This window comes from Equus caballus, chromosome 1 (assembly GCF_041296265.1).
Source record: "Equus caballus isolate H_3958 breed thoroughbred chromosome 1, TB-T2T, whole genome shotgun sequence".
Lineage (NCBI taxonomy): Eukaryota > Metazoa > Chordata > Mammalia > Perissodactyla > Equidae > Equus > Equus caballus.
The window spans coordinates 33,575,589-33,599,311 of NC_091684.1; the positions used below are offsets into that span (position 1 = coordinate 33,575,589).

Sequence of the window (23,723 nt, forward strand, 5' to 3'; positions counted from 1 at the left end):
ACATGCTTTCATCAGGGGACAGGATATTTGAAATACGGGCCATCTTAGAAAATCTGGGCCATCTCATTGCCCTACTAAACGAGATCATAGGGTGTGCAAAGGGCCGTGGGGCAGCTTGCTCCATCACAAGACTCTAGGAAATATGTCCATCCAGCTTTCAGTCATCTGGGGGCGTGTTAGGGCTGAAAAACAGGACACACATATCATGTAACCTTGCTGAATTGAAAGAGAAACCTTATAGCATTCCCTGGGAAATGCCGTAGTATTTATTTAGTTATAATGTATGTGCCTCTTACTTCCCAAAAGGATTCGAGGCAGCTGGTAAATACCATGGAGCCATACAGTAATGTATCTGTTTTTGCAGAATGTTGATGATTATTCTAAAATAATTTCCATGGAACCCTCAGGGATGTTGACTGCCGGGCATAATCCTCCTGATGCCTGGCAGTTGTTGGGTAACATGATATCGAGGCCCCGATATCCAGGATTTCCTGAGGCCAATGATGGGCCGCTCTCCAGCTATCCCTTCCTGCAGCTCCAGGTCATTTCAAGTCGTAGCGGAAAGTGAGGGTAGTTGCCTGCAGAGGTTGAATTCCATGTAGGAAAAGGTGCATAAAGACGCTTGTTTCCCACACTTTGGGGGTAGCCCCATAAGTGCAGAGGCACTCAGCAAACCAATATCTTTGTCTTTGGGGTGCAAATCCCTAGGGGGGAGGGGATATGAAACCTGCAGCTTCCAAGCCTACTCATACAGGTGACTTTTTTAGAATGAATTAGGGGAAATATTTTTCACATACATAGGACTAGGTTCTAGACTCATAACCAGGCAACCCTCAAACATTCAAGGGCAGAACAGCCTCCTGCAGGGTATTCCGGCCTCCCGTGCCTCTGGTCATTTTTTTTTAATTTTCTTCACTCTTGTGGCTCTTTCAGAGATGGGTAGCAGAAAAAGAAGAGGCAAGATTCAAACTAACAGCTGCAAAGAATGTTCAAAGCATTTTCTTTTTCATTTTGCTTCACTTGCACTGTCATATTCTCTCTGCCACAGACGTCATTCATAGTAATTATAATGGCTGCTGTGTATGCAGCACTCACTCACTCTGTGCCAAGCTCTGAGCTGACCCATTTCATTTAATGCAGATGATTTCATTAGCCCTCTAGATAGTTCCTGCCCATTTTACAGATAAGAAAACTAAGGGAAACTTCCCCACCGCGGCCAAGTGGCTGAAGAGCTCAGAGTCAAGCCCAGCTCTAGGCTGAGCTCAATCCTGAGAACCACAGAAGATACCCCTGGGGTGTGACTTTTTGGCATCCAGCCCCTGTTTTTGCTTTTATTAACCAGAAAAAAATGTCAGTCTGCCTGACATGCTTCTCACTGCGTGTTCCGAGAGCTTTGGCTGGTAAAGGGGTGAATTTGCTCAGCGGCCCCGTGTTGGGGCGCTGCTTAGGTGGGAGCGCGTGCGCATGCCAGAATCACAGTGTCGTTTTGCTTGCACAGCATGTGGGGAGACCCTGCAGGACACGACAGGAAACTTTTCTGCACCTGGTTTCCCAAATGGCTACCCTTCCTATTCCCACTGCATCTGGAGGATATCGGTCACTCCGGGGGAAAAGGTAGGTGTGAAACCACCTCAGGAAATGACGTAGCTTTCTTTGAGTTGGGTGAGGCGTGAGGAATTATTATTAATAGTAGTAATAACAGCTGTTATGTTATGAGCACCCACTGTGTGCCAGGCACTGGGCTGGCTTACCTAACATTCATTATTTCTGGACTTTTCAACCAGTCTCCCCCATACAAATGGAGGCCTGTGTAATAAATGTCCACATAAGTTGTAAATCAAGCTCACAGTTTATAAAACAAAGTAGGCTCTATCCTCCTGCCTTGGTAAACATACCATCAGGATGCCCGGGAAGGCGAGCATCCAATTTAGAATTCCCTGACACCTAGGAGTGCTGGTCTGGAAGGTGGCAATATGGGGGGAGCTAGTCCCCAACCCAGGGCTAGCCTCTCCTCTTCCCAGCCCCCGCTCCATCTCGGAGCACCCAAGGCAACACTCCAGCCCACACTCCCAAGCACCCTCCACTCCTACCTTGCAAATGGCTGTTCCTTGACTGCCCCTCCGGTGGAACTGGTGTGTTGTCTACCCTCGGGAGGATGGATCCAAGGCTCAGAGCTGTTTGGACAGAGAAGTCCAGGGTCCTGGGCACCTGGAGTGAGGTCTATCTAGGAGCATCACAAGCTCTGGGAGAACAGGTTCCTGTGGCTCTGAAGATTCCACCACCTTCTAGGGCAGAGCCCAGGGCAGGGGCTCTTGTGGCCTGGTCCAAGGGTGGTATGTTCTTAACCCTCTTGCAGAGTGTGTCTCCTTTTATCCATTATATGGACAAGGAATCTGAGGCTCAGACATTTAACAAATCGCCCAAATTCACTGTAAGATGCAGAACTGGGAACTGGGGCTTCTGTCCTTTGAACCTTGTGTTTTTTTCACTACACCTCTCTACAAATCCAAGGGTTCTTCAAGCTGTCTCAGCCTAGATGTGGCCATCTTTGAGATGCCCTCCCTGTCCCTTGGGTCTAGTTCCTTGCAGTCATACCTGTCATAGCTTGTCTCACAATATCAGACAGCTGGTTTATTTGGCTGTCCCTCTTCTGGACTCTAAACTCATTGAAGACAGAGATTGTTCGCCCCCAGATTCCTGGCACCCAGCCCAGCCCATGGCACAGAGTCACACAACAAGTACTTATTGAATAGACGTGTGGATGGCTGAGTGGCTGAGTGAAAGACCCGCATCTCGGGGCACAGTGGGGGTGTTGGGTTTTCAGATGCCTGTAACCAACCTTCAGGTATCCCTAATTCATAACTTTAAAAAAAGTCCATTTAAATGTAAGTTAAACATAGTGTGATAACTAGAGAGAAATAATGGCTAGGAACCATTGTGAGTGTTTTCTCTGGGCCGGGCACTGGTCTCTGCATGTTATATGGATTCTCTCATTTAATCCTCTCAACAGCTTCATGTGATGGGTGCTATTTACCACACCCATTTTTCAGGTAAGGAAATGGACTTGCCCAAGTCTACTCAGTTTGTTGCAGAGTTGGGATTTGAACCCAGCTGATTTCACTCTGAGAACATAGATGCTTGACCGTCATCCTATATTATTCCACAAAGGGGACAGGCTAACAGACATTTGAACACACACACAACACCTGCATGCACACTCCCTTCCTCTGACTCTAAGCATTTATGACTGTGTGGTTGTCATCTTGAGCCTGAGAGACTCCAGACCTGTCTGCCTTGAGTTCACGTGCTATCTCTGTAGGAGGCATCAATGGGAGGGAGGCAGGGAGAGGAAGGGGTCTGGTAATCCCCAAATTGTTGAATTGCTCCTTGTAGCAGAGGCTGTGCAATGTGTTTGAACTGCGTAAGATTCACCAAGCCTTAATTATTATTGCTAACTGGGGGCAGAGAGAACACGTATCGTTGAAATTCCTGCACCAATTATTTCAATTTCTGCTTCACCCAACCTTCCCCAGAGCTGCTAGTAATTAGCAAACTTGATTGATTCGAGTATCACCTCTTGTTCATCACCTCTTCCCCTCTGGTCTTTATGGTTCACTAACATACTTAAAATAATTAGCCTGAATAATTATCCCGTTCATTCAGATCATGAATGTGTTGCCAAGGAAGTTGTAATAACATTTCCTTTCTAAATTTTAAAAAGCAAAAGCTGGAGAACTATACTGCAACCAGCTATCAAGTATTCCTGAGCCCTTCCACCTCGATATGAGCCCTGAGGGGGGTACAGAAGGAATCTGAGGTACAATCCTGGTCTTCAAGAGACGGAGAGTTTAATCAGTGTCCCCCCCTCACCCCTAAGGAGTCTGATTTAATTGAAAGAGGGGCATTTGTTTGGCACCAATATATTGTTTTTAAGCTTCCGTGGTGATTCTAATATGCAAGCAGGGTTGAGAACCACTGGAAGAGTGACATCACACACACACACACACACACACACACACACTCCCTATGACACAGGAGGTGAGCTGGCCTGTTATTTTCTGGTACTGACTTCATTTGCTAGGAGATCACAGGGCTTTGTGGAGGAAAGTGCTACTTGCCCTGAGACCTGAACGTGAGTGGGATTGGCCCAAGGGGAGGGGTGGGCCCTCTCAATGCCACTCAAGACGGGCAGCCTGTGAAGAGCGCTTAGTGTGTCCAGTGTGTGGTGCGCGAAGTGTGCACTCAGTGTGGCTTGATTTTTTAAATTGTCGTTTATTGAGGGCCTGTTCTGTGCCAGGCATAGCACCAGGCAGTCTGTATACAGTCTCTCGTGCAGTCCCCTCAACAACCCAATGACGTGCGTGTTGTTTTCCAGATGAAGGAACTAAAGGTCCAAGCGGACTAGTATCTTGCCAAGGTCCCAGAGCTAGTGAGAGGTAGACGAGAGAAGAAATCCACATCTGCCTGACTCTAAAAACATCTGCTTTGCAAGCACTGTAAGAGAGAAAGGGAGGCGTTCCAAGGAGGAGAAGATCGCGTCCAGCTGTGCAATCAGAGAAGGACCTAGGGAGGAGGCAGGGGCCGCTTGAGCTGGGCCAGGAGAGGGTTCCACTAGTACGGATATGTCAGGGCTCATTGGGAAGTAAGGTCACATAGGGTGGTTGCTGGAGGCTCTGGAAGGGAAGCAGAGAATTTAATTTATGAGATGCGGGCATAGGGAGCTGCTGAAGTTTTCTGAGCATAGGAGGGATCTGGTAAACATGAGATGTAAGTGCAAGATTGATCTAGAAGCCCTAGTGTGCAGAATGGACGGGGGCACAGCAGGGAGAGTTCCGGAATCATCTCGGCAGGAGCGATGCAGGAAAGGCAGTTGAAGAGGCAGCAAGACTGGCTTGGAGCAAGGGTCACAGACATCTTAAAGGAAGACAGTCTGTCCACATGGGTGCTGAGCAGATATGATGCAGCAGGTACAATAGGGGCAAAGCAGAGATAACTCCAAGGTGTTGTACCTGGGTCACTGGTGATGGTGTCACCTACAGATGGGGAAGCTGGAAGGGAAATACTTTGCTTTGAAGTGTTCTCACAGTTAATGGGGAGTAGGAGACAGGAGCCAGCCGAGGAGAGAGAACAGTGGAGAGAGGACAGGCTAGCATAATGAAAACTAGAGAGGAGAGGTTCAAAGCAGAGGGGCCATGGAGAACAAGGACAAATCTATAACTGGCTTTTTGATTTGGCCAGGAAGGCATTGGAACCCTTGACTTGCAGCCCTCCAGCCTAAGGGTTTACTTAGAGATAGCAGGACCTGGGCCTGTTACATAAGAAAGTGGCCATTGGAGGAGAGAGTGTGATGATGCCTGAGAGAGATGAGCTGGCTGAGAGCAAGGTCCCTCTGAGTGAGAAAAGAAATAGGGTCACGGGTGCAGGGGCTGGAGCAAGGCTGCCTTCAGCGGGACACTGGAGAGCAAGAAGAGCTGAGAAATGATGGAGCAGTGACATGCTGAGCACGGGCAGAGAGCAAACTTGACAGCTGGGGCCAGATGGGCGTGGGCACCTTGCCTGGCGGGGCTTGAATGGAGGTGAAGGGAAAGGGGAAAACCTGACCTCTGTCTGGGCCATCTGCCAGGACAGCCCTGAGCTGGAAGGGTTGCAATGGGCACCAGAGCCAGTTCACTGGTGCAGCGCCTGTGTGCTGTGTCCATAGGGCCCACCCAGGCCCCTCCACGTTTATGTAAAGGGACATCCACTGAACAGCCACAAGGATATCCAGAAGAACTGGAACCCTCCTTCCCAGTCCTTCTGAACCCCCTTTCCCCAGCCTTCACTCCTTCTCCTCGCCGCTTCTGCCTCCTCATTCCTGACACACATACAATGACCTACGCTGGGCACACAATGCAGCTCCCCAAACATGTCAGTACCTTGGCTCTTGTCAGTCCCTCACTAGAATGCTCTCTCACCCTACTTCTCTGCCCACTGGACCCCCACTCCCCTTAGGTTAAATCACCTCCTCTGAGAAGCCTTATCCAGTATCACCGGCAGAATTTATTTCTCCCTCCTTGGGACTCCAGAATGCCCTTTCTGTCTATCCTTTTCTTTTCAGCATTTATACCATACTGTCCTAATTAGCTTCATACATCTGCCTTTCCCTCGTTCTCTGAGCTCCTTAAAGGCAAGAACCCCGTCTTACTGATCTTTCTATCTCGATTGGCCAACACCGACTGGCACACAGCAGGTGGTCAAGAAACAGTGGTGGAATGAATGAATGAATGAATGAATGAACAAACGCACAGACTAGCTGTTAGACTGTTAGCCTAACTGGAAGGCTGTTAGACACACCATGCCTCAGAGGAGTGAGGTTATGGCCGCGGGGACATTGATCGTGAAGGTGCCCAGATGCACTCGGGCTAACCCCGGACCCTCTGGAATGATTGATGATGTTATAAGATCTTTTCGTATCTCTGAACTTCATTGACCTCTTACCTCCTTCCAAATCCCCAGTCTCAACTCGTCCTGGCCCATCTTTTTAATGCATCTTGCTTTCTGTAAACCACCGAGTGACTTCAAAAGCTCAAGTTATTCCCCAGACAGAACCAAAGGACCCATCTCCTCTGTTTACTCCCCATCCTGCTTAAGGTTTATTATTTAATGTCAGGAGGCTTCCTGTGAGTGTGCTTTTGAGAGGACACTCCTACTGTGGTCTGAGCACTCTGTATGCTAAAGGGTAATGTGAGAACACCAGTATTCAAGCTGCATCTTCAACTCCTCAGGCTCTGCTGCCAAAACTCACTTTACGGTAACTCTTTACAGATCGTCTTAAACTTCACATCCCTGGATTTATTTAAAAGCCGCCTGTGCTGGTACGACTACGTGGAGGTCCGGGATGGTTATTGGAGAAAAGCCCCCCTCTTAGGTGAGTTGACTTTAGAAAGCCTTACGAGCAGAGCGAGGGGATGTTCTGTGTGATGCTGTTAATGTTCGGAAGGGTCCATCCTGACGGCAGTCACAGGAAGCTCTCAAGGGTCTGTGTCATTGTAAAACTCTGAACACTCCATTTGGCCACACATGTTAAAAGCTTTTAAAACTGCAAATACCCTTTGACCCAGCAATTCCACTTCTTGGAACTTATCCTAGGGAACTAATTAAGGAAGTGTGCAAAGCTCTAGCTACAGGGATGTTCACTGAAGCAGGCAAAATTGAAAACAGTTTAAATGTTCAACTGTAGGGGTTAGCTGAATAAATTATAATACATCTTTTCAATGGAAAACTATCCAGCCATTAAAAATAAAGTTGGAGGTGACTATTTGTTGATACAGAAAGGTGTTCATTGTACCTTGCTAACAAAAAAGCTGTTACAAAATAGATCATGCAAGATTCCATTTTAATAAAAATATGTCTATATGTATATTGGGCAGGCATTGCAAACTCAAATGCCTTCAGGGATAAAGGTGTAAATGAATGAGATGAGGCTGGTATAATAACATAAGGAGTGGTGGACAGTGTGGCAAACTGAACAGTGAATATCCTGACCAAAATTACTCAAAACAAAATTACTTAAAACATTGTGCAGGCTGAATTGGACTGGAAGAAACCATTTAGTGATGTATAATATAAATGTCAAGTTAAATTATAAATATGAATTAATACACAGTGGTTATTTCAGGATGATGGAGTATTTTTTAAAAATTTATTCTGTTGTTCCTGGTTTAGCTATATTTCCTAATTTTTCTATGATGAGTATGTATTCTTTTTAGGAGATGAACAGTGTATGAACTCCTACGTGAAAAGGCAGCTTGGACCTTTGAGTGAGAGGCAGTGGGCAGGCGGCATAAAGAGAAAGACCAGTTCATTTAGGATTGGTCGCCAGAAGAGAGATCTCTCATGGGTGACCAGGGAAGATTAATGCTGTAATGAGGACTAGTAGCGTCAGTGTCCTGGGAGTGGACATAGGGCCTCCTTTGGCCTCAGAATGGCAGCCATGGTGGAGTCAGAGAGAGAAGCAGACTTACAAGGAGCCTGACGGAAGGGTCTTGGCTGAGAGTGGGTTGTCCTCGTCTTTAGAGTGGTCTGTAAGGTGGGCTTCCGCACTGGACAAGTTTAAGGTCTCAGTGAGGACTTTGTCCCTGGCATATCCTCACGTGGGTAGAAAAGCCACACCTGTTAAGTTGCGAATGACTGGCCTGAGAGGAGCTGCTGTTGGGACAGCTGACTAAAGATGAAGAAGAGAAAGGAGAGAGCTGAGCTGGCGAGTTTCACTGACAGACCGAGCCTGACTTCGTGTCAGATTCTGGGGTAGGTCAGAAGAGACTGGGACAGAGGATCTGGCTGGACCCAAAGAGGCCTGGCAGATATTAGGCTCTGTATGACCAAAGGGTCTCAGCCAGGTCAGCTACCACCGGGAAGAGCACACAAGCCCCGTCTGTCCAGAGGGCCGTGAGTTTCAGTTCCTAGAAGCACAAACAGGCAGGAATTTGTGTCCACAGGAGTTCTAGAAAGAAGCCAGGGCAGGCTCTGAGTTGGGGTACAGGTTACCACCATTAGGAGGGATCACTTAGGTAGTTAGCATCCAGGTAAGGAAGACAAGAAAGTGATCCCCAGGCCAAGCATGGACAGGAGTGTGTACACTGCAGGACAAATGGGTTATGCCACCTGATGGCAGGGTGGAGCTGCGTGCCTGGATGTCTGCTCCCTGCCTAATGTGAGCAGACATGGTGTGCACTAGCAGCCAGAGGGAGGCAGGGCTCTACAGGTAGCACATTGAGGGGTACAAACATACAGAAGGCTTTGTTCCTAGTAGCAGAGGTTCCCAAACCTGGCTGAACACTACCATCAGCTGGGAAGATTTCCATGACTACAGATTCCTGGGAGACTTCTAAATCAGAATCCCCATGAGTTGGGTCAAGGAATGATCCTGCTTATCTATAAATGGATGCACACATGTACTTGTCTAGTACCAAATGCATAGAAAGAGGACATCCCGGGTGCTTATCAAACCATTGAAGGTGGTTCCCTCTGAGAAAGGACGCACTGTGGTGGGAGGCAGCTTCATGGTTTGGTTGTATACTTCTGGATTGTTTGGATCTTTTACAAGAATGCATTCAAGTATTCTTTTATAATTAAAATCATGAAAGAAGCTGTGTGGGAGGAGTTTCCTGAGAACATGGAATGACAGACCCCCTCAGCCCAGCAGGACCTTCGAGTCACTCATCTCACACCTTCACGAGAAAACCATGCTCCCTAAGTGTGGACCAACTCGCTGAGGCCACACAGCCAGCTAGTGGTTGAGATCAGACCAGAACTTAGATGTCCTGGTGACAGGGAGAGGGGACTGCTAAATCTGAGAAAGGTCTCCCTCTAGAGATAAAATGCATGATTCGATTCGTTGTTTATCTGAAATTCAAATTTAACTGGGCTTCCTGTGTTTTTGTTTGCTAAATCTGGCAACCCTATCCGCGCCCCCCAGGAATGTGATAGACTTAAAGGGCTCAGGAGGAGGAAGTTTCTGTTACTGAAGTTCCCCAGAGAGGGTCAAGGCACGCTCCTGAGAATGGGCACAGGCAGAGGAATTTCCAGCCGTTCGCTTTTCTTGAACTTGAGACAAGAATTTTCTCACTACAGATCCGGTATCTCTGGCTACACTTTCATTGATTAGATGGGGCTTTTGCTGTTCGTTCTTGTCAGTGATGTTTTGTTTTGTTTTGTGTGGTTTTTTTCTTTTGGCTCATATTTTACACACTTTCGCAGTGTGTGTGTGTGACTATGTGTTGAGTGTGCTGTAGCCAAGGCATGGCCCGGTGCCTGTAACCATCGTCCTTCATTTGCAGGAATTGTCCTTTGCCAACTATTTGGCCTGCTCTGATGTTTCCAAATGCAGTTGTTAGTGAACTTTTGTGTTTGGAACAAGTGCATTGTGTGGGCCGAGCTGGTCCCTGGGAGGGGTCAGTGCCATGAAATCTGCCGAGAGGAGGCAGGTCAATGCCCCTTTGGCAGGAGAGAGAGCGGATTAGGGCGGATTGTGAAAGTATGCATCTTGCTCTGAAAAACTGTGCATTGCATATTTTCCCAGGGCAGTGTGTGAAAATCCAGGCATAATGGACCCATAATTTTTTATGAATGAACCCTTTATGACTCCCCACGGAGCGCACTTGTAGCGTCCTCATCTGCATTTCCTCTTCTTGATATCCTTATTAAACTCCTCCTCCAAAGCCAGGAACCAGATTTCAGTTTAGGAATTTGACACCTTTTCTCTAGTCCAGTTTCTCTCCAGCCTGTTAGGCTTTTTGGAAGGAGGCTGTTTGGGACCCGGGTTTTCACATAGCGATTAAAGGGAAGTGTAAGTAGATTGAGAACACATTTCATGGCTGGTTAAAGACATCAAATTGGTTTTTCAGTTTCAGGGGTCACTTATGAGATTGCACCTAAAGGGAGGAGGAAGGTGTCTGCGTGGAGAACTCACCCAGTCGTTGCGAACACTGTCCTGTTAATTGGATTGCCCTCCCTTACTTCTGCTGGAGGAATTACTCTCACAATGCACTTTTGTATGCAGAACTGTCTTTGGGCATTCTGTACCACCACAATGCACACAAAAGCCCTTTTTCCCCCTTTCCCTGAAGTGGGGAGGGAAGTTCAGAGAGGCCAGCCTGGCCAATCAGTGTCGCGTGGCCCCACTCCTGGGGCAACCTGGGCAGGGGCAGCCTCCCAAAGGAGCAGAAAATAGCTCGAGTCAGATAGCCAAGCCTGGCATTACCACCGACTTGCTTTATGATTTGAAGCTTTGATCTTCATTGCTATGTGTCTGTGCCCAAACTGTGAAAGAGGAATGATGTTTATATTCCCAGAGAGCAGAGTCGATGTTTATGGATCCAAAAATGTAGTGCTCAGAATTGCACCTTAAACAGAGAAGTTCCTTTTGAGGGTGGTGGTGATGACGGGGATGAGGATGAGGAAGATGAGACTGATGATGAAGGTCAAGATCTCAGACTACCACCATTCAAAAGCTTGCATCCGCTTACAGAATTGAGTGTAACTCAACCCAAATTCTCCAATCCTCACTTTTCTCATAATTGAGATTAATGCTAGTACCTATTTCAGGGTGTAAGAGGGGATGCAATTGGATAATCCATGTAAAGTGCTTAGGACAGTGTCTGGTATAGACATGCACAGTAAAAAGGGGGCTTTTATCAGAACCATATGGTGAAGATGAGAATGTTGACAGCAGTCAAAGGACAATGTAGAGGGTTCTAGTTAAGAATTCCAAGGTGGTTTGGGGAGAGACTTTACTTAGAAATAACTTGTAATTTGTTCTACCAAGTCCAGTTCTGCCAAGGCAGTAAGATACACCTTAGCCTATAATTCCTACCTCATCCAAAGAACTAAGTAGAGATGGTTGTCCTGTGGCCCTGGGGGCCGGTGGCTCATCTCGTCCGGTTGGGTTCTTAGGCAATAAGGCCATGGAAGTCCCTCTCTCTTTTGGAAAGAGTCCCCAGCGGCTGTGACAGCTGGAGTTTTTAAAAGAAGAAATTTGGACTTGAAACTTTGGCTCAGCTGAGAAGGAATTCCTTTTGTGAACCGTCGATGTCTAACTGCTGCTCGGCGGCTCTGTCTCCTCCCTGGGAAGCAATACTTCCCATGCTTACGTGTTGTTTTCAAAGGACTAATTGACACTAATTGGCCATGCCAGAGGAACCATTACCGAAAATTTATAGGCTTCTGATGGACTTTTCCTTGCTGAATTCTTGGCAGCGGTTTGAGCTCATCTCACTTAGTATTAAGCTCAACAAATCCAAAAGGCTGCAGGTGGCCAGAATCGGAAGAAAGCAGAAGGAGATTAGCAGCCTCTACCCTGTGTCTCCCCAAAGAATGTCTGCCTCAGATGGCCATTAGGAAATGTCCATAGTTGCATTTCCTCATCCCCCAAGCTCACTTCCCCATTTCTCAGAAAGGCAAAGCAGCGTTACAGCTTCAAGGGGTTGACTGGTCACCTAAGACAGTGCTGGCAATAAGAGAATGCCCAAAATATTTGTTAAATGGACTTAAAAAAAGAAACTTGAGATGTAATTCACATACCATACAACTCATCATTTAAAGTGTACAAGTCAAGGGTTTTTTAGTGTGCTCACAGAGTTGTACGTCCATCCCCACAATCAATTTGAGAACATCATCACCCCTAAAAGAAAAACATACCCGTTAACAGTCACTCCCCATTCCCCCAATATTAAATGGATTTATTTTTTGGAGGAGGATTAGCCCTGAGCTAACATCCGCTGCCAATCCTCCTCTTTTTGCTGAGGAAGACTGGCCCTGAGCTAACATCTGTGCCTGTCTTCCTCTATTTTGTATGTGGGACACCTGCCACAGCATGGCTTGATGAGTGGTGCATACATTCGTGCCTGGGATCTGAAGCAGCGGACCCCGGGCCACTGAAGCACAGCGTATAAACCTAACCGCTATGCCACCAGGCCAGCCCCTTAAATGGATTTTTGAGTGACTCACAGTCAGCGTTTGGGAGAACCATGGCTTCCAGTACAAACAGGCCTTGACTGGTCTGTGTTGAGAACTGTTCAGTATGACTCAGCCCATCTCCCACTCAGCCCCATCTCTGTCCTTGCCATGATGGCCATCATTATGTGGCATTAGAAATTATATGGCCAAGGATTACTGTGCACTGGGAAGGATGGCCTTCCCCCTTTCCTTTGTAGAGGGTCCAAATTTCAGATCCATACCCTAGTGTCTAAGAAATTTATTTGTATTTTTCAGTAACAAAAGTTCAATAAAAATTATAAGCCCCTTTCCATCAGGTAGTGGGAACTTAATTTCAGTCACTTTGTGGTTTCTTCCCCCAGGGTGGAAGTGCCAGTGAGGGGCATAGTTTGTGCCAGGGCATGGTGGTGCACGAGGCACCCATATTGCCATCTGGCTGGCATTGCTGTTGGGATGTCTGTCTCCAGTCCTCTGTCCATCTTAGTGGCTGCTGTGCCTCCTCCTTGCTTCAACCCTAGGCCAGTTCAAATGGTACCAAGTCCACATCTCCCTAGAAGATGTTCTGTGAGAGATGTTCTGTGGCTCCCCAAGTCCTCTGGGCTGAGGGAAAGTCGCTTCCCTACCCCTCCCAGGAGCCTGGAGTCACGTGGCTGCCATCATGCTGTGCTTTGCCTGGAGGGCTCTGCATGCCTGCCTCCTGGCCTCAGGTCTTACAAACCACACAGACATTTCTGTTCTGGCCCCAGGTGAGACATGGGAATCCAGCGTCTTGTTCCCCTCCAGGCTCTGCCCAGGAACTGAGCACAATTCTCTGCTTCTCCCAGATCCTTAAACCCACTTGGGGTCTCCATCATCCTTTTCCATCCAGGCTCTCAGCTCAGGGTGGGACAGGATACGGGGTCCTTTTAGAGAGTCCACAGTACCCTCTCCAATCCTCTTTCTCCTTAGTCCCCTCACTCATCCATCCTAGGAATCTTTCTAAGACTACAAGGATGGGAAAATGTGCTCCTATTCCATGTGTATTTTTTCAGATCTTTGGTATTGTGACTGGGCTTGTGAAATTCAGAAGTCAAAAAGATTTGATTTCTCCATTGTGTGTTTTCTGGCATCGCTTCTCTGAGGCAAGGAAGGCAGAGTATCTTCCCAAAGGGATGCCCCCGGAAGAGAAGGGCTAACATGGCATAGGAAATACCAGGGGAGGGAACATTCATGCGGCCACACCGGCAGCACCTCAAGAGGACCCCTTTGGCAGGGGAGGGGCTGCCTGGGCTGTCCTCTGGGTACTTTGATTGGCGTCTGGAAATCTCCCACAGGTAGCCTGGAGGAGGCACCCGGGTTGTTTCCATTCCATCTTTTTTTTTTTTTTTAAAGATTTTATTTTTTTCCCTTTTCTCCCCAAAGCCCCCTGGTACATAGTTGTATATTCTTCGTTGTGGGTCCTTCTAGTTGTGGCATGTGGGACGCTGCCTCAGCGTGGTTTGATGAGCAGTGCCATGTCCGCGCCCAGGATTCGAACCAACGAAACACTGGGCCGCCTGCAGCGGAGCGTGCGAACTTAACCACTCCGCCACAGGGTCAGCCCCTCTGTTCCATCTTTTAATCCTGATGTACTACAAGATGATTTGCCCCAGGGTGGGGTATTACCTTGAACCACATTGGAAGAAACACTGCTTCCTCTCTGTCTGCAGCTAGCCCCTTCTGGCTGTCCACCAACAGCCTGACCGTTCTTTTCCGCTTCGCAGGTAGGTTTTGTGGTGATAAAGTCCCGGAGCCCCTCATCTCCACAGACAGCCGGCTCTGGGTGGAGTTCCGGAGCAGCAGCAACATCCTGGGCAAGGGTTTCTTCGCAGTGTATGAAGGTTTGTTCACGGTGAAGGAAGCCACCTGGGAGTTCTTGATATGCCTCTGTCTTTCCCATGCAGCCCGCTGTCCCTCTTCCGCCCAAGCGTGCGTGGCAGCTGCCAGAGCCAGGGTGGGGGCCACCACCGCAGGGGCTATGCTGCTCCTTCCCCCACATTCTGGAAGCAGAGAGGCCAGCTGTGCTTACTTCAGGACAGGCGTCATGTACCTGTCACCACCCTGCTGAGCCCTCATTCCAGTCCAGCTGGGGAGCCAGCTTCCCCCACACAGGGGTGGTTTCAGGAGGCATAGAACCCTGTGGAAATGAAAGCAGCCTCTGAATAGCTGTGTGAGCCTGAGCAAAGAATCTAACCTCTCTGGGCCTCTATTTGTTTCATTTGTGAAAAGAGGACTTTGGACAATGGCAGGGAATTTCCAACTACTTTCTTGCAAGGGCCTCTGAGGCCACCGTGGTGGTTGAGTTGAGGGAACCAATAGATCTGGGGTCTAGGCAGCTGCCACCAGGGCAATTCTGCTTCTATTTGTTCCACTTGTTGGATTTCTCTGGCTAGCTACGCCTGTGGCCCCCCTCAAAGGAAACCACGGGCCTTAACTTGTAATTTTGGAGAGCCCAAAATTTTGTTTTTATAAAAGAAATAACATGCGTGTGCATGTGTGTGCATGCGCACTCACGCGTCCCTCTGTGTCAGCGTTCCTCGACCCTCTGCATTCACATCACCTGGGGAACTCTTAAACGTCACTGCTGCTGGAAGCTCCCCCAGACCCACTTGAATCAGAACCTCGGGGGATGTGGCCTCAGCTTCTGCAGCTTGAGAAATCTCCCAGGTGATTTTAAGGCACGAGAAAGGTAGAGAACCACTGCTCTACACCGTTATTTCCTTTGTATGAAAAAAATTCAGAGTTGCAAACAAATGAAATTATGCCTTTCTAGAGGCACAGTCTTGGTTGCATGGACATGAAAATGTTGGCAAGAGGAGCCACCTAGTGGTGATAATGGCCACCCAACTTCCTTCGTAAGGTGTGACCAGGGACCCCCTTCCTCCTGGCTCTCTCTCTAAAGCTACATGTGGGGGAGACATTAACAAAGACGCCGGGCAGATTCAATCTCCCAACTACCCCGATGACTACAGACCTTCCAAGGAATGTGTCTGGAGGATTACGGTTTCGGAAGGGTTTCACGTGGGGCTTACCTTCCAAGCTTTTGAGGTGAGTACTGCTCAGATTGTCTTCCCATGGATGAAGGAAATGTCAACTTCTGTTAGACACTCTCTGCTCTGTAAAGATGGGTTTCCATTTTTGGGCTGAAAACAGGAACCTAAGGGCCATTTCAAGCCCATGGTGTGTGGTACCCGGATATCTGATATCAAAACCTTTGCAGGCTTTGAAATCGTGTTCACTTCCTTTCCAATGGCTGCTAGAGGGGGTGGGGAATAATCGGAGAGCAGGTCTAGGATGGGACCCAAGGAGGTTTGTAGAATTGTTCTTCCCTACTTATCATCTCTTTGCAGCTTGATTCAGCCTTGACTTCTACAAGTAGGAGAAAGCTTGGAGAAGCCTAGGACACACGTGGGTCTTTTTCCTCTTGGTTAGATTTTCGAGAGTAATATTTAGGTTATTTTCTTAAATCAAAACCCTTAAGGCCAGGCCATCCGCCATTTTCCACATTGCGTCTGTTTCTCTATCTAGATCGAAAGGCACGACAGCTGTGCGTACGACTACCTGGAAATCCGCGACGGCCCCACAGAGGACAGCATCCTGATTGGCCACTTCTGTGGCTATGAGAAGCCGGAGGATGTGAAATCGAGCTCCAACAGAATGTGGATGAAGTTTGTGTCCGATGGCTCTATCAATAAAGCGGGCTTTGCAGCCAATTTTTTCAAGGGTATGAATTAGCTGTTTGTTTCCATTTTTAGTCACAGGAAGAGATATTGCCCTCCTGGCTTAAGAATCACAAAGCCCATCTGGAAGCTTAGCACCAAACAAGGCTCCCTGCAGGGAGGGGGCAGCAACCCATTTTAGACCTGTGTGTAGGGCTCCCAACAGAGTTCACAACTGACTCAGGAACAGGCTCAGCCTTGGCTTCTATGTGGCAGAAAGTTCTGCTGCTATACTTAGAAATTTAATAAGTTTACAAGGTCAACTTAGTGAACCTTAGTGAAACTGAGCATTGATAATAATAAATATTTGTGTGGTTGCTATCATTAATTGAGCACCTACTGTGTGCCAGGAACTGTGCAAGGTACTTGATTTACACGATGACATTTAATTTCCAAAATATCCCTTTGGGTTGGGTTTGGATCCAGTCTGATCAGGGTCGCTGCTCAGGGTCGTCCAGGTAGTTCAGTGGCAGATCAAGAATCTAAACTGTCTGACGCCTTAGCTCAAACTTTTCCTGCAACATTGCTTGCATCCCCTGATGTGGGCCAGAGAGGCATCTCAGGTCTTCGGCTCCTGAAGCATCAGCCCCCAGCCTACAAGCTGACCCTCAGGTGGGTGGGGGTGTGGAGGCGAGTGAGGAGTGGTACTTGGTGAGCAAACCTCTGTGCTGCCTTAGGGATCCACTGGTCCGTGGGGTCTTGATGGAACCACACTTAGAAAGGCATGGGAAGACCAGCATTCCTGCCCATAGCAGAGTAGGCTTCCCAGGACTCCTTTCAATGGCGGGTCTTCCTTCTCTGCTCTCAGGGCCCTGGATGCCCCTCAGATGACCACAGCGGAAGAGGGAAGCCAGGATACTCCCCAGTGCATGGTGACTGGGCGCCCAGTAGCACACCAGCAGCCACCGGATGGAGATATCCAATCTGTAGCTGAGGTCCCTTGATTAGTGGCCCTGCTCACACCCCGAGGGAGGCTGCTTTCTCTTCTTCCCTCCTCTCCCAGGTCTCCTGGCTGTGCCCGCTCAGAAATGCTGGTCCCTCCCTTTCTCCCAATCTCCCCATCGCCCCCCTCTTTAGCCTCTTCTCCCAGGTTCTACGTAAGCAGATGGGTGTCAGAAGAACCCACTTCAAGCCATGTGACCCTGAGCAGGCAGCCCTTTGTCCTTCTTGAAGCTTCGGTTTCCCCTCTCAAAACAGGGGAAGGAAATCTGCCCGTAACCAGTGGTGAAGCCCCAATGAAACGGTGGCTGTGGAGATGCTATATAAGCCGACAAGTGCCGCGCAAGTCTGTGGAATTGTCATCTTTTCTGTCTTGAGCACGTGGGGAGAGCAAAACCCAAGCAGAAACAGAACAAGAATCCTAACACTCTGAATAACTGGAGACAAAATTTAATTCTTTCCCAAGCAAAAAAGCCAGGCCACAGCAAGTGTATTTCAAATGCAATCAGCTAGTGGTTGTAGTGGGAAGAAGGACACGACAGTCTTAGTTGAAATGCCTGGAAATTCACAGCCCCCACCCCAGCCTGGTCCAGATTGAATACGCCATGTGTCTCCCAGCCTGGAGAGGCTCCTGTCTGACTTAGTAGCAGCAACACTGGCTTCGTGGCCTTGAGCAAGTTCCACGAGCTGTCTGAGCCCCAATCCCTCCACCTGTAGAAATGGTACTACCAGGTTATTGAAACAGGTTACTACCAGGTTATTGAGAAGGGTACTACCAGGTTATTGGAGAGCTGTTGTCAGGAGAAAATAAGATTGCATAAGCGAACACACATGGTATAAAGTTTAGTCCCATTAATTGTCTTTGCTAATGAAGGAGTCTTTGAGGTGGTTAGTTTTCTCTCTGGAAAAAGTGTCGTGACCATTTCTTCTTGCCTATTGCCGTGTGTCAGTTTCCGATGGCTGCTGTAGCAAATTACCACAAACTTCGTGGCTTAAAACAACATAAACTTATTGTCCTACAGTTGTGGAGGTCAAAGTTCCTTGCCTTTTCCAACTTCTAGAGGAGGCCCCTGCATTCCTTGGCTCATGGTACACTTCCATCTTCAAGCAGCAGTGGCCCACTGAGCCTTTCTCATACCACATCACAGACCTCTGCTTCCGTCGCCGCATCTCCTTTTCTGACCCTGACTTTCCTCCTCCTTCTTTCTATTATAAGGACCCTTGTGATTACATTGGTCCCACCCAGACAATCTAGTCTAATCTCCTGTTTTAAGAACCTTAATTTAATCACATCTGCAAAGTCCTATCTGCCATGTAACATTAACAGATTGACAGGTTCCAGGGGCTAGGATGTGGACTGCTTTGGGAGGCCTTATTTTGCTTTCCATGTCATGAATGATTATGAAGTTTTATTCTAATTCTATTTACTTTAATTCTCCTTCCTTCTCCTCCCCTGACTTCCACCCCTAGGTCAGTAAATTAGGTGTCGGGGCTCCTTTCCAGTGAGATAACTGATAAGAAATTGGCACTGGCCCACCCACACCTAATCCGCAGTTCTGCTGATGATCAACGATGCACATTTTTGAGAGGACCAGTTAAGCTGGAGATTAAGGTTGCCAGATTTAGCAAAAAAAAAAAAAGGCAGGATGCCAGTTAAATTTGAATTTCAGATAAAGAATGATCTTTTAGTGTATGTCCCAAATATTGCATACTGCGCTAGGAAATGATTGGTTGTTCATCTGAAATTCAAATTTAATTGAGCCTCCTGCATTTTTTGTGGCAACTCTACTGATAATGCCAGTCAGCACAGTGGAAAGCGATGTTTCTTTCTGTGATGCTAAACTGGTTTGTGAGGGCCTAAGTCGAGAGCCTTGGCTGGCTCTAAGTAACCATGATAACCAGCTCTGTTTGCTGATTGGAAGATGCCATCTTCTCCCTCCTCCACATTTAGCATCCATTCAGCAGTCATCAAACTATGTCAGGGCTGTGCTAGGAGCTGGGGACACAGAGGAAGACACAGTCGTTGTCCTCAAGAGCTCAAGCTGGTGACAGAGACCTGCAAGCAAACACGGGTGATGACATTGCCGTGGAGTATGGACCTGGGAGCATGGACCTGGGAGCAGGGGCTCACTCGGCATGAGGGTGAGGTCAGGTTACCCAGCCTCCATACTTCAAGGACATTTCAATTTGCAAACATCTTAGATGCCCCTGAAGGTGTTAATTGAGGCTCTTCTACACTAACTTGGGGCACTGGCCCAGCTTGACACCTTTTTTTATGTTAAGGAGGACTGCAGAGAACCACATTTAGAAAAGAAGAAATATACAACATTGACCTTGACCTTGAATCTTATAAGAGGAACCAGGACTGGTGGAAACCTCGTTGGGATCTATTAAAAGGGAAAGAAAAGACATGTATTGAGTGTCCCAGAAACAACATGATTATCTCACCTGTCTTCAGAACAACGTCTTCGTAGGCGTTATTGTTACCCCCATTTTCAAATTGAGGAAACTGAGGTTCTGTGGTGGCAGAGCTGGAACTAGACCCCAGACTTGTAGGATCCCACAGTCCACTCTCTTTCCAGTACGGAGACCTAAGGCCACAGGCAAGTCAAGTGAAGGGATTTGAATTTTTCATTAGTGTTTGTGATTTGATTCTGACACTTGTCACCTTTCTGCCTTCTCAATACTGTGGGAGTGTAGGGAACCGGGCCCTGGATTTAGTGTCTGAAGTTCAGGTTCCAGTGCTGCCTGCATCTCTCACTAGCGATCCACTCTCAGGCGAACCCGTTTTCCTCCTGAGACTGGATCATCCCTGATATTTTCTCCACTGTATCCCTAGTGCCTGGTCCACAGTGGGTTCAGTAAATACTTAGTGAGCAAGGAATGAATGGATGAATGAATGAATGAGGCTCAAATTCCTCATTTGTGGATTGGGCATCCTGCAACCTGCTCTGCCTACATTTTGGGGTTCCTATGAGGATGAATGAGGTGGAAACCACAGTCTGGAGCAACAAGGCCCAACAGAAGTAGGAGGCGAGTCACAAATGTGAGCCACGTATGCAATTTTAAACTTTCTAACAGCCACCTTACCAAAAGAAAGAAAAACAAAAAACCAGGTGAAATTCATTTTAATAATATACTTTATTTAACCCAATATATCAAAAAATACTATCATTTTAATATGTAATCAATACACACAACATTAATGAGATATTTTATGGAATTTTTTCATACTGACTCTTGGAAATCCAGTGTGTTTTACACTCACAGCACAGCTCAATTTAGATTAGTTACATTTCAAGTGTTTGATAGTCACATGAGGCTAATGGCTACCAGATGGGTCAGCACAGGTCTAGAGACTGGGCACAGCCAGCTTCTCTGTCCAGCCTTTTTCCAAGAGGCCATCAGTAGGATGTCCTGTGAACACACAGTACCCAGTGCATGTGTCAGGACTTCTCCAGTGAAAGAAACCAGAAGAATAACTACAAAGGCCACGTGGAAGAGTTGGATCAAGTCAAAGAAGCTCTTGCCTGGGTGCTGGTTGGCAGGAGGCTCTGCCCAGAGCCCAGCTGGCGCACGGCACTGACCAGCGTGCCAGTTGGCCTCTGCATCCCTCTCCTCGTGCCAGATGGCAGTCCCACTCACAGCCCGCTGGCCAAGCAGCAGGCACAGCACCTCACATCCCTGGTTACTGCGGGAGATGGCAGGAGCATTTGAGGGTTGGCAGGGCCATTTTGGTCACACACTCCCCACATACAGAACGTACAGAATATGAAGATTGCTACCTTGATCCCCACATTCCACTGTCCCAGTGCTGATGGCCCACCACAGGGTGTTGCATGAGGGGGACTGGCTTCTTTCAACGTACTTCTTCAAAAGCTTAGGGATGTGCCCTGCCTTCTCTTTCTTTGACACTCTCTGAAGCAGTTTTTGGGATCCTACCTGAATCATCTCATTGTCTAACCACAGAATGGTTTCTTCTTTCACTCCTACCACCTGAAGAAGGCAAAGAAGCCAAAGCTCCCACTATGCAAAGCTGAGCCCTGGCTCAGCTTTTTCTGCCACCCCCACGCTCTCTCAGATTTTCCTGGAAGGCTTGGCCTTGGCCACTGTAGCCCAGAGCAAGCACGAGCCAGTGGGCTTGGAGCAGATGCTACTTCACAGTAACCTGGAAGCGATGTGGAGGACACCCAGGTTCCCACTGAGAGCAGGGCCCCTGGAACACTTCCACGCCATCCACCCAAGCTGGAGCAGGGTTGGAAATGGCCAGACATCCCACTGCTCTTTCTGGAGAGAGCTCAGATGTAAACACATATCTTTCACCCACCTTCTTAGGCCAAACCTCTACCCTTCTAGTGTCTGGAGAAACTACATTCCCTTTGCTTTAGGTCCAAATCCATTCCACCAGTCTCTCTTCCTCCACGTGGCTAAGATGGTGCCAGAATTGTTCGTCAGCGGTCCTCCCTTCCTTGGCTATGACATATGTGTGTCCTGCCACAGCCATAGTATCTTTTGACATCAGAGTCTCCCCTCACCCCCCACCTTGATCCTTTGTTTATCTTGGTCTATTTTGATGGGCTCTTTCCGCACTTCCTTTCTGCCCTCACCCTATGCCCACCAGCTAGTTTCTTGGCTCTGCTGTGCTGCCCTCCTGTCCATCTAGTCTTCCTTTATTGGCCCATCCTTGACGCATTTTCCTTCTTTCTGTTCCTGCCTTGTCTCTCTCCCCTCCTCAGGCCTGCACTACTCTACTCTTATGTGATTCAGGTATGCCCAGGTAACCTGATCATTTTCACTACCCCCATCACTGGGTCTCTCCACCCACTGGAATTTCAAAAGCAACCCTGCTGTTGTCCATAGTGATAGCTCCTGTGTACTGAATGTCTATATGCTGGGTACTTCACAGGCATCGTTTTCAATCACCACAACCCTAAAAGCCAGTACGATTCTCATTTTAAAGCAGCAGGAAGGCTGAGAGAGGTTAAATCACCCAATTCGTTGTGGAGAGATCCACTGGTAGATCCAACCCAGGTCATCTGGTTCACTCTGAAGGAGAGACTCTTTCCATTTCTCCTTATCATCGATTCTCCTCCTTCTATACTTTCTAGCAAATGTCGAAGAAAGTGCTTTGCCTGTTGTAAAGTAATAAATAATTACAGGACTCTTACTATTTTAGCATACTCAAGACTTGCATTTATTTGAGGCTAGGACAACTTCAACCCCCTGCTTAGAGCATGTCTAGTAAACCCAGTCTCTCCTACTGCCCAACATATTTAAGCCTTCTTTGAGCCCAAGAACGCATCGCTCTTAGAGTTACCTAAGTTTCCTATCCACTATGTGAAATGATGGGATATTTACTAACTGTCCTTTACCCAGTGAAAGCGACCAGGTTGATGAGCATTTTGTGTGTCATAGACAAGGGAGATTGGAAGGAAATGGGTTTATCTGGGTTGGAAAAGGGTAGAGTAGAGGGAGGCATTATGGTTGAAGGGTTTGCATTTTCTGCAAGACCAATGAGTTGGAAGTTGCCAGGAGTCAGAGTTTTCACAATTCAAATTTCAAAAGATAAGAAATATCTTTGAAAAGCAGTGAGAGCCCTGTCTCTGGGTGTTTTCAGGCTGGGTCTGAAAAGCTGGCTATCAGAAATGTGATTGAAAGGATCCCTGCCGAGGTGGCAGGCCTGGGAATCTTTTCCTTTCTTTGCCAACTCAAAGATGTCCTGGCTTGCTTATTTTATGTGTAATGTGGTCTTTCAAGATTTTGTGAACAACTCTGTATTCCTCTGTTCCTGCCTTCCATGGTGTTGTGACCCAATACTCCCCACCCCCTCTTCTTCTTCCTGGATTGGGCTTTTGGCATTTTTTTTGGAAGATGTCTCAGTGTTTAGCTGTCCCTTCCCTAAACCCTGCAACTCTGTTAGGCCACAGCTGCATGTTCTCCCTCAGGGGTAGATGTACAACACAGCCGGGTAATAGAAGATAATGATTTTTCCTCTTAGATCTTTTCTTTTTGCAAGGAAGATTGGCTCTGAGCTAACATCTGTTGCCTGATCTAACATCTGTACCAATCTCCCTCTATTTTATGTGGGATGCCACCACAGCGTGGCTTGACAAGTAGTGCTAGGTCCGCGTCCAGGATCTGAACCTGTAAACCCCAGGCCACCAAAGGAGAGCACGTGCGCTTAACCACTATGCCACCAGGCTGGCCCCTCCTTTTATTTCCAATACTCTTCTTGAAGATGCCCAATGCTTGGGTTTGTCTTTTCTTCAGTGGTGCATGGGCTGACATGTCCAAGGAGATTCTCTAATGACTCCCATGTTCTGCCTCTGGACAGCACACCTGGCCTCCTACTTGCTATTATTTAATTGCCCCAAACACATCACTAGATACTTGCTGGTGCTGAATCCCAGTGGACTTCCCTGCTAACTGAGTCTAGCTGTGGCCTCCTCCTGCAGTTCTCCTGGGAGTGCTGACTACCCTAAGAGCCCAGGGTTTTCTGTAGTTTTCCCTGGGCCCACCTCTTTAGATTATTTATAAAATGCTAAGTCACAGGTTCCTATTCCATCCCCAGAG

The 23,723-nt window shown here is 47.7% G+C and overlaps 1 protein-coding gene across 1 annotated transcript in view; it reads left to right on the forward strand.

Annotated features, from left to right (window-relative positions):
- TLL2 (tolloid like 2) overlaps positions 1-23,723 on the forward strand; it is a 133,081-nt gene that overhangs the window by 94,428 nt on the left and 14,930 nt on the right. Inside the window, exons 9-13 of the mRNA XM_001500497.7 lie at positions 1,499-1,614; positions 6,805-6,907; positions 14,217-14,333; positions 15,395-15,540; positions 16,021-16,216. Of these exons, the coding sequence (XP_001500547.2) occupies positions 1,499-1,614; positions 6,805-6,907; positions 14,217-14,333; positions 15,395-15,540; positions 16,021-16,216 (678 nt within the window). The remainder of the gene's footprint in view (positions 1-1,498; positions 1,615-6,804; positions 6,908-14,216; positions 14,334-15,394; positions 15,541-16,020; positions 16,217-23,723) is intronic.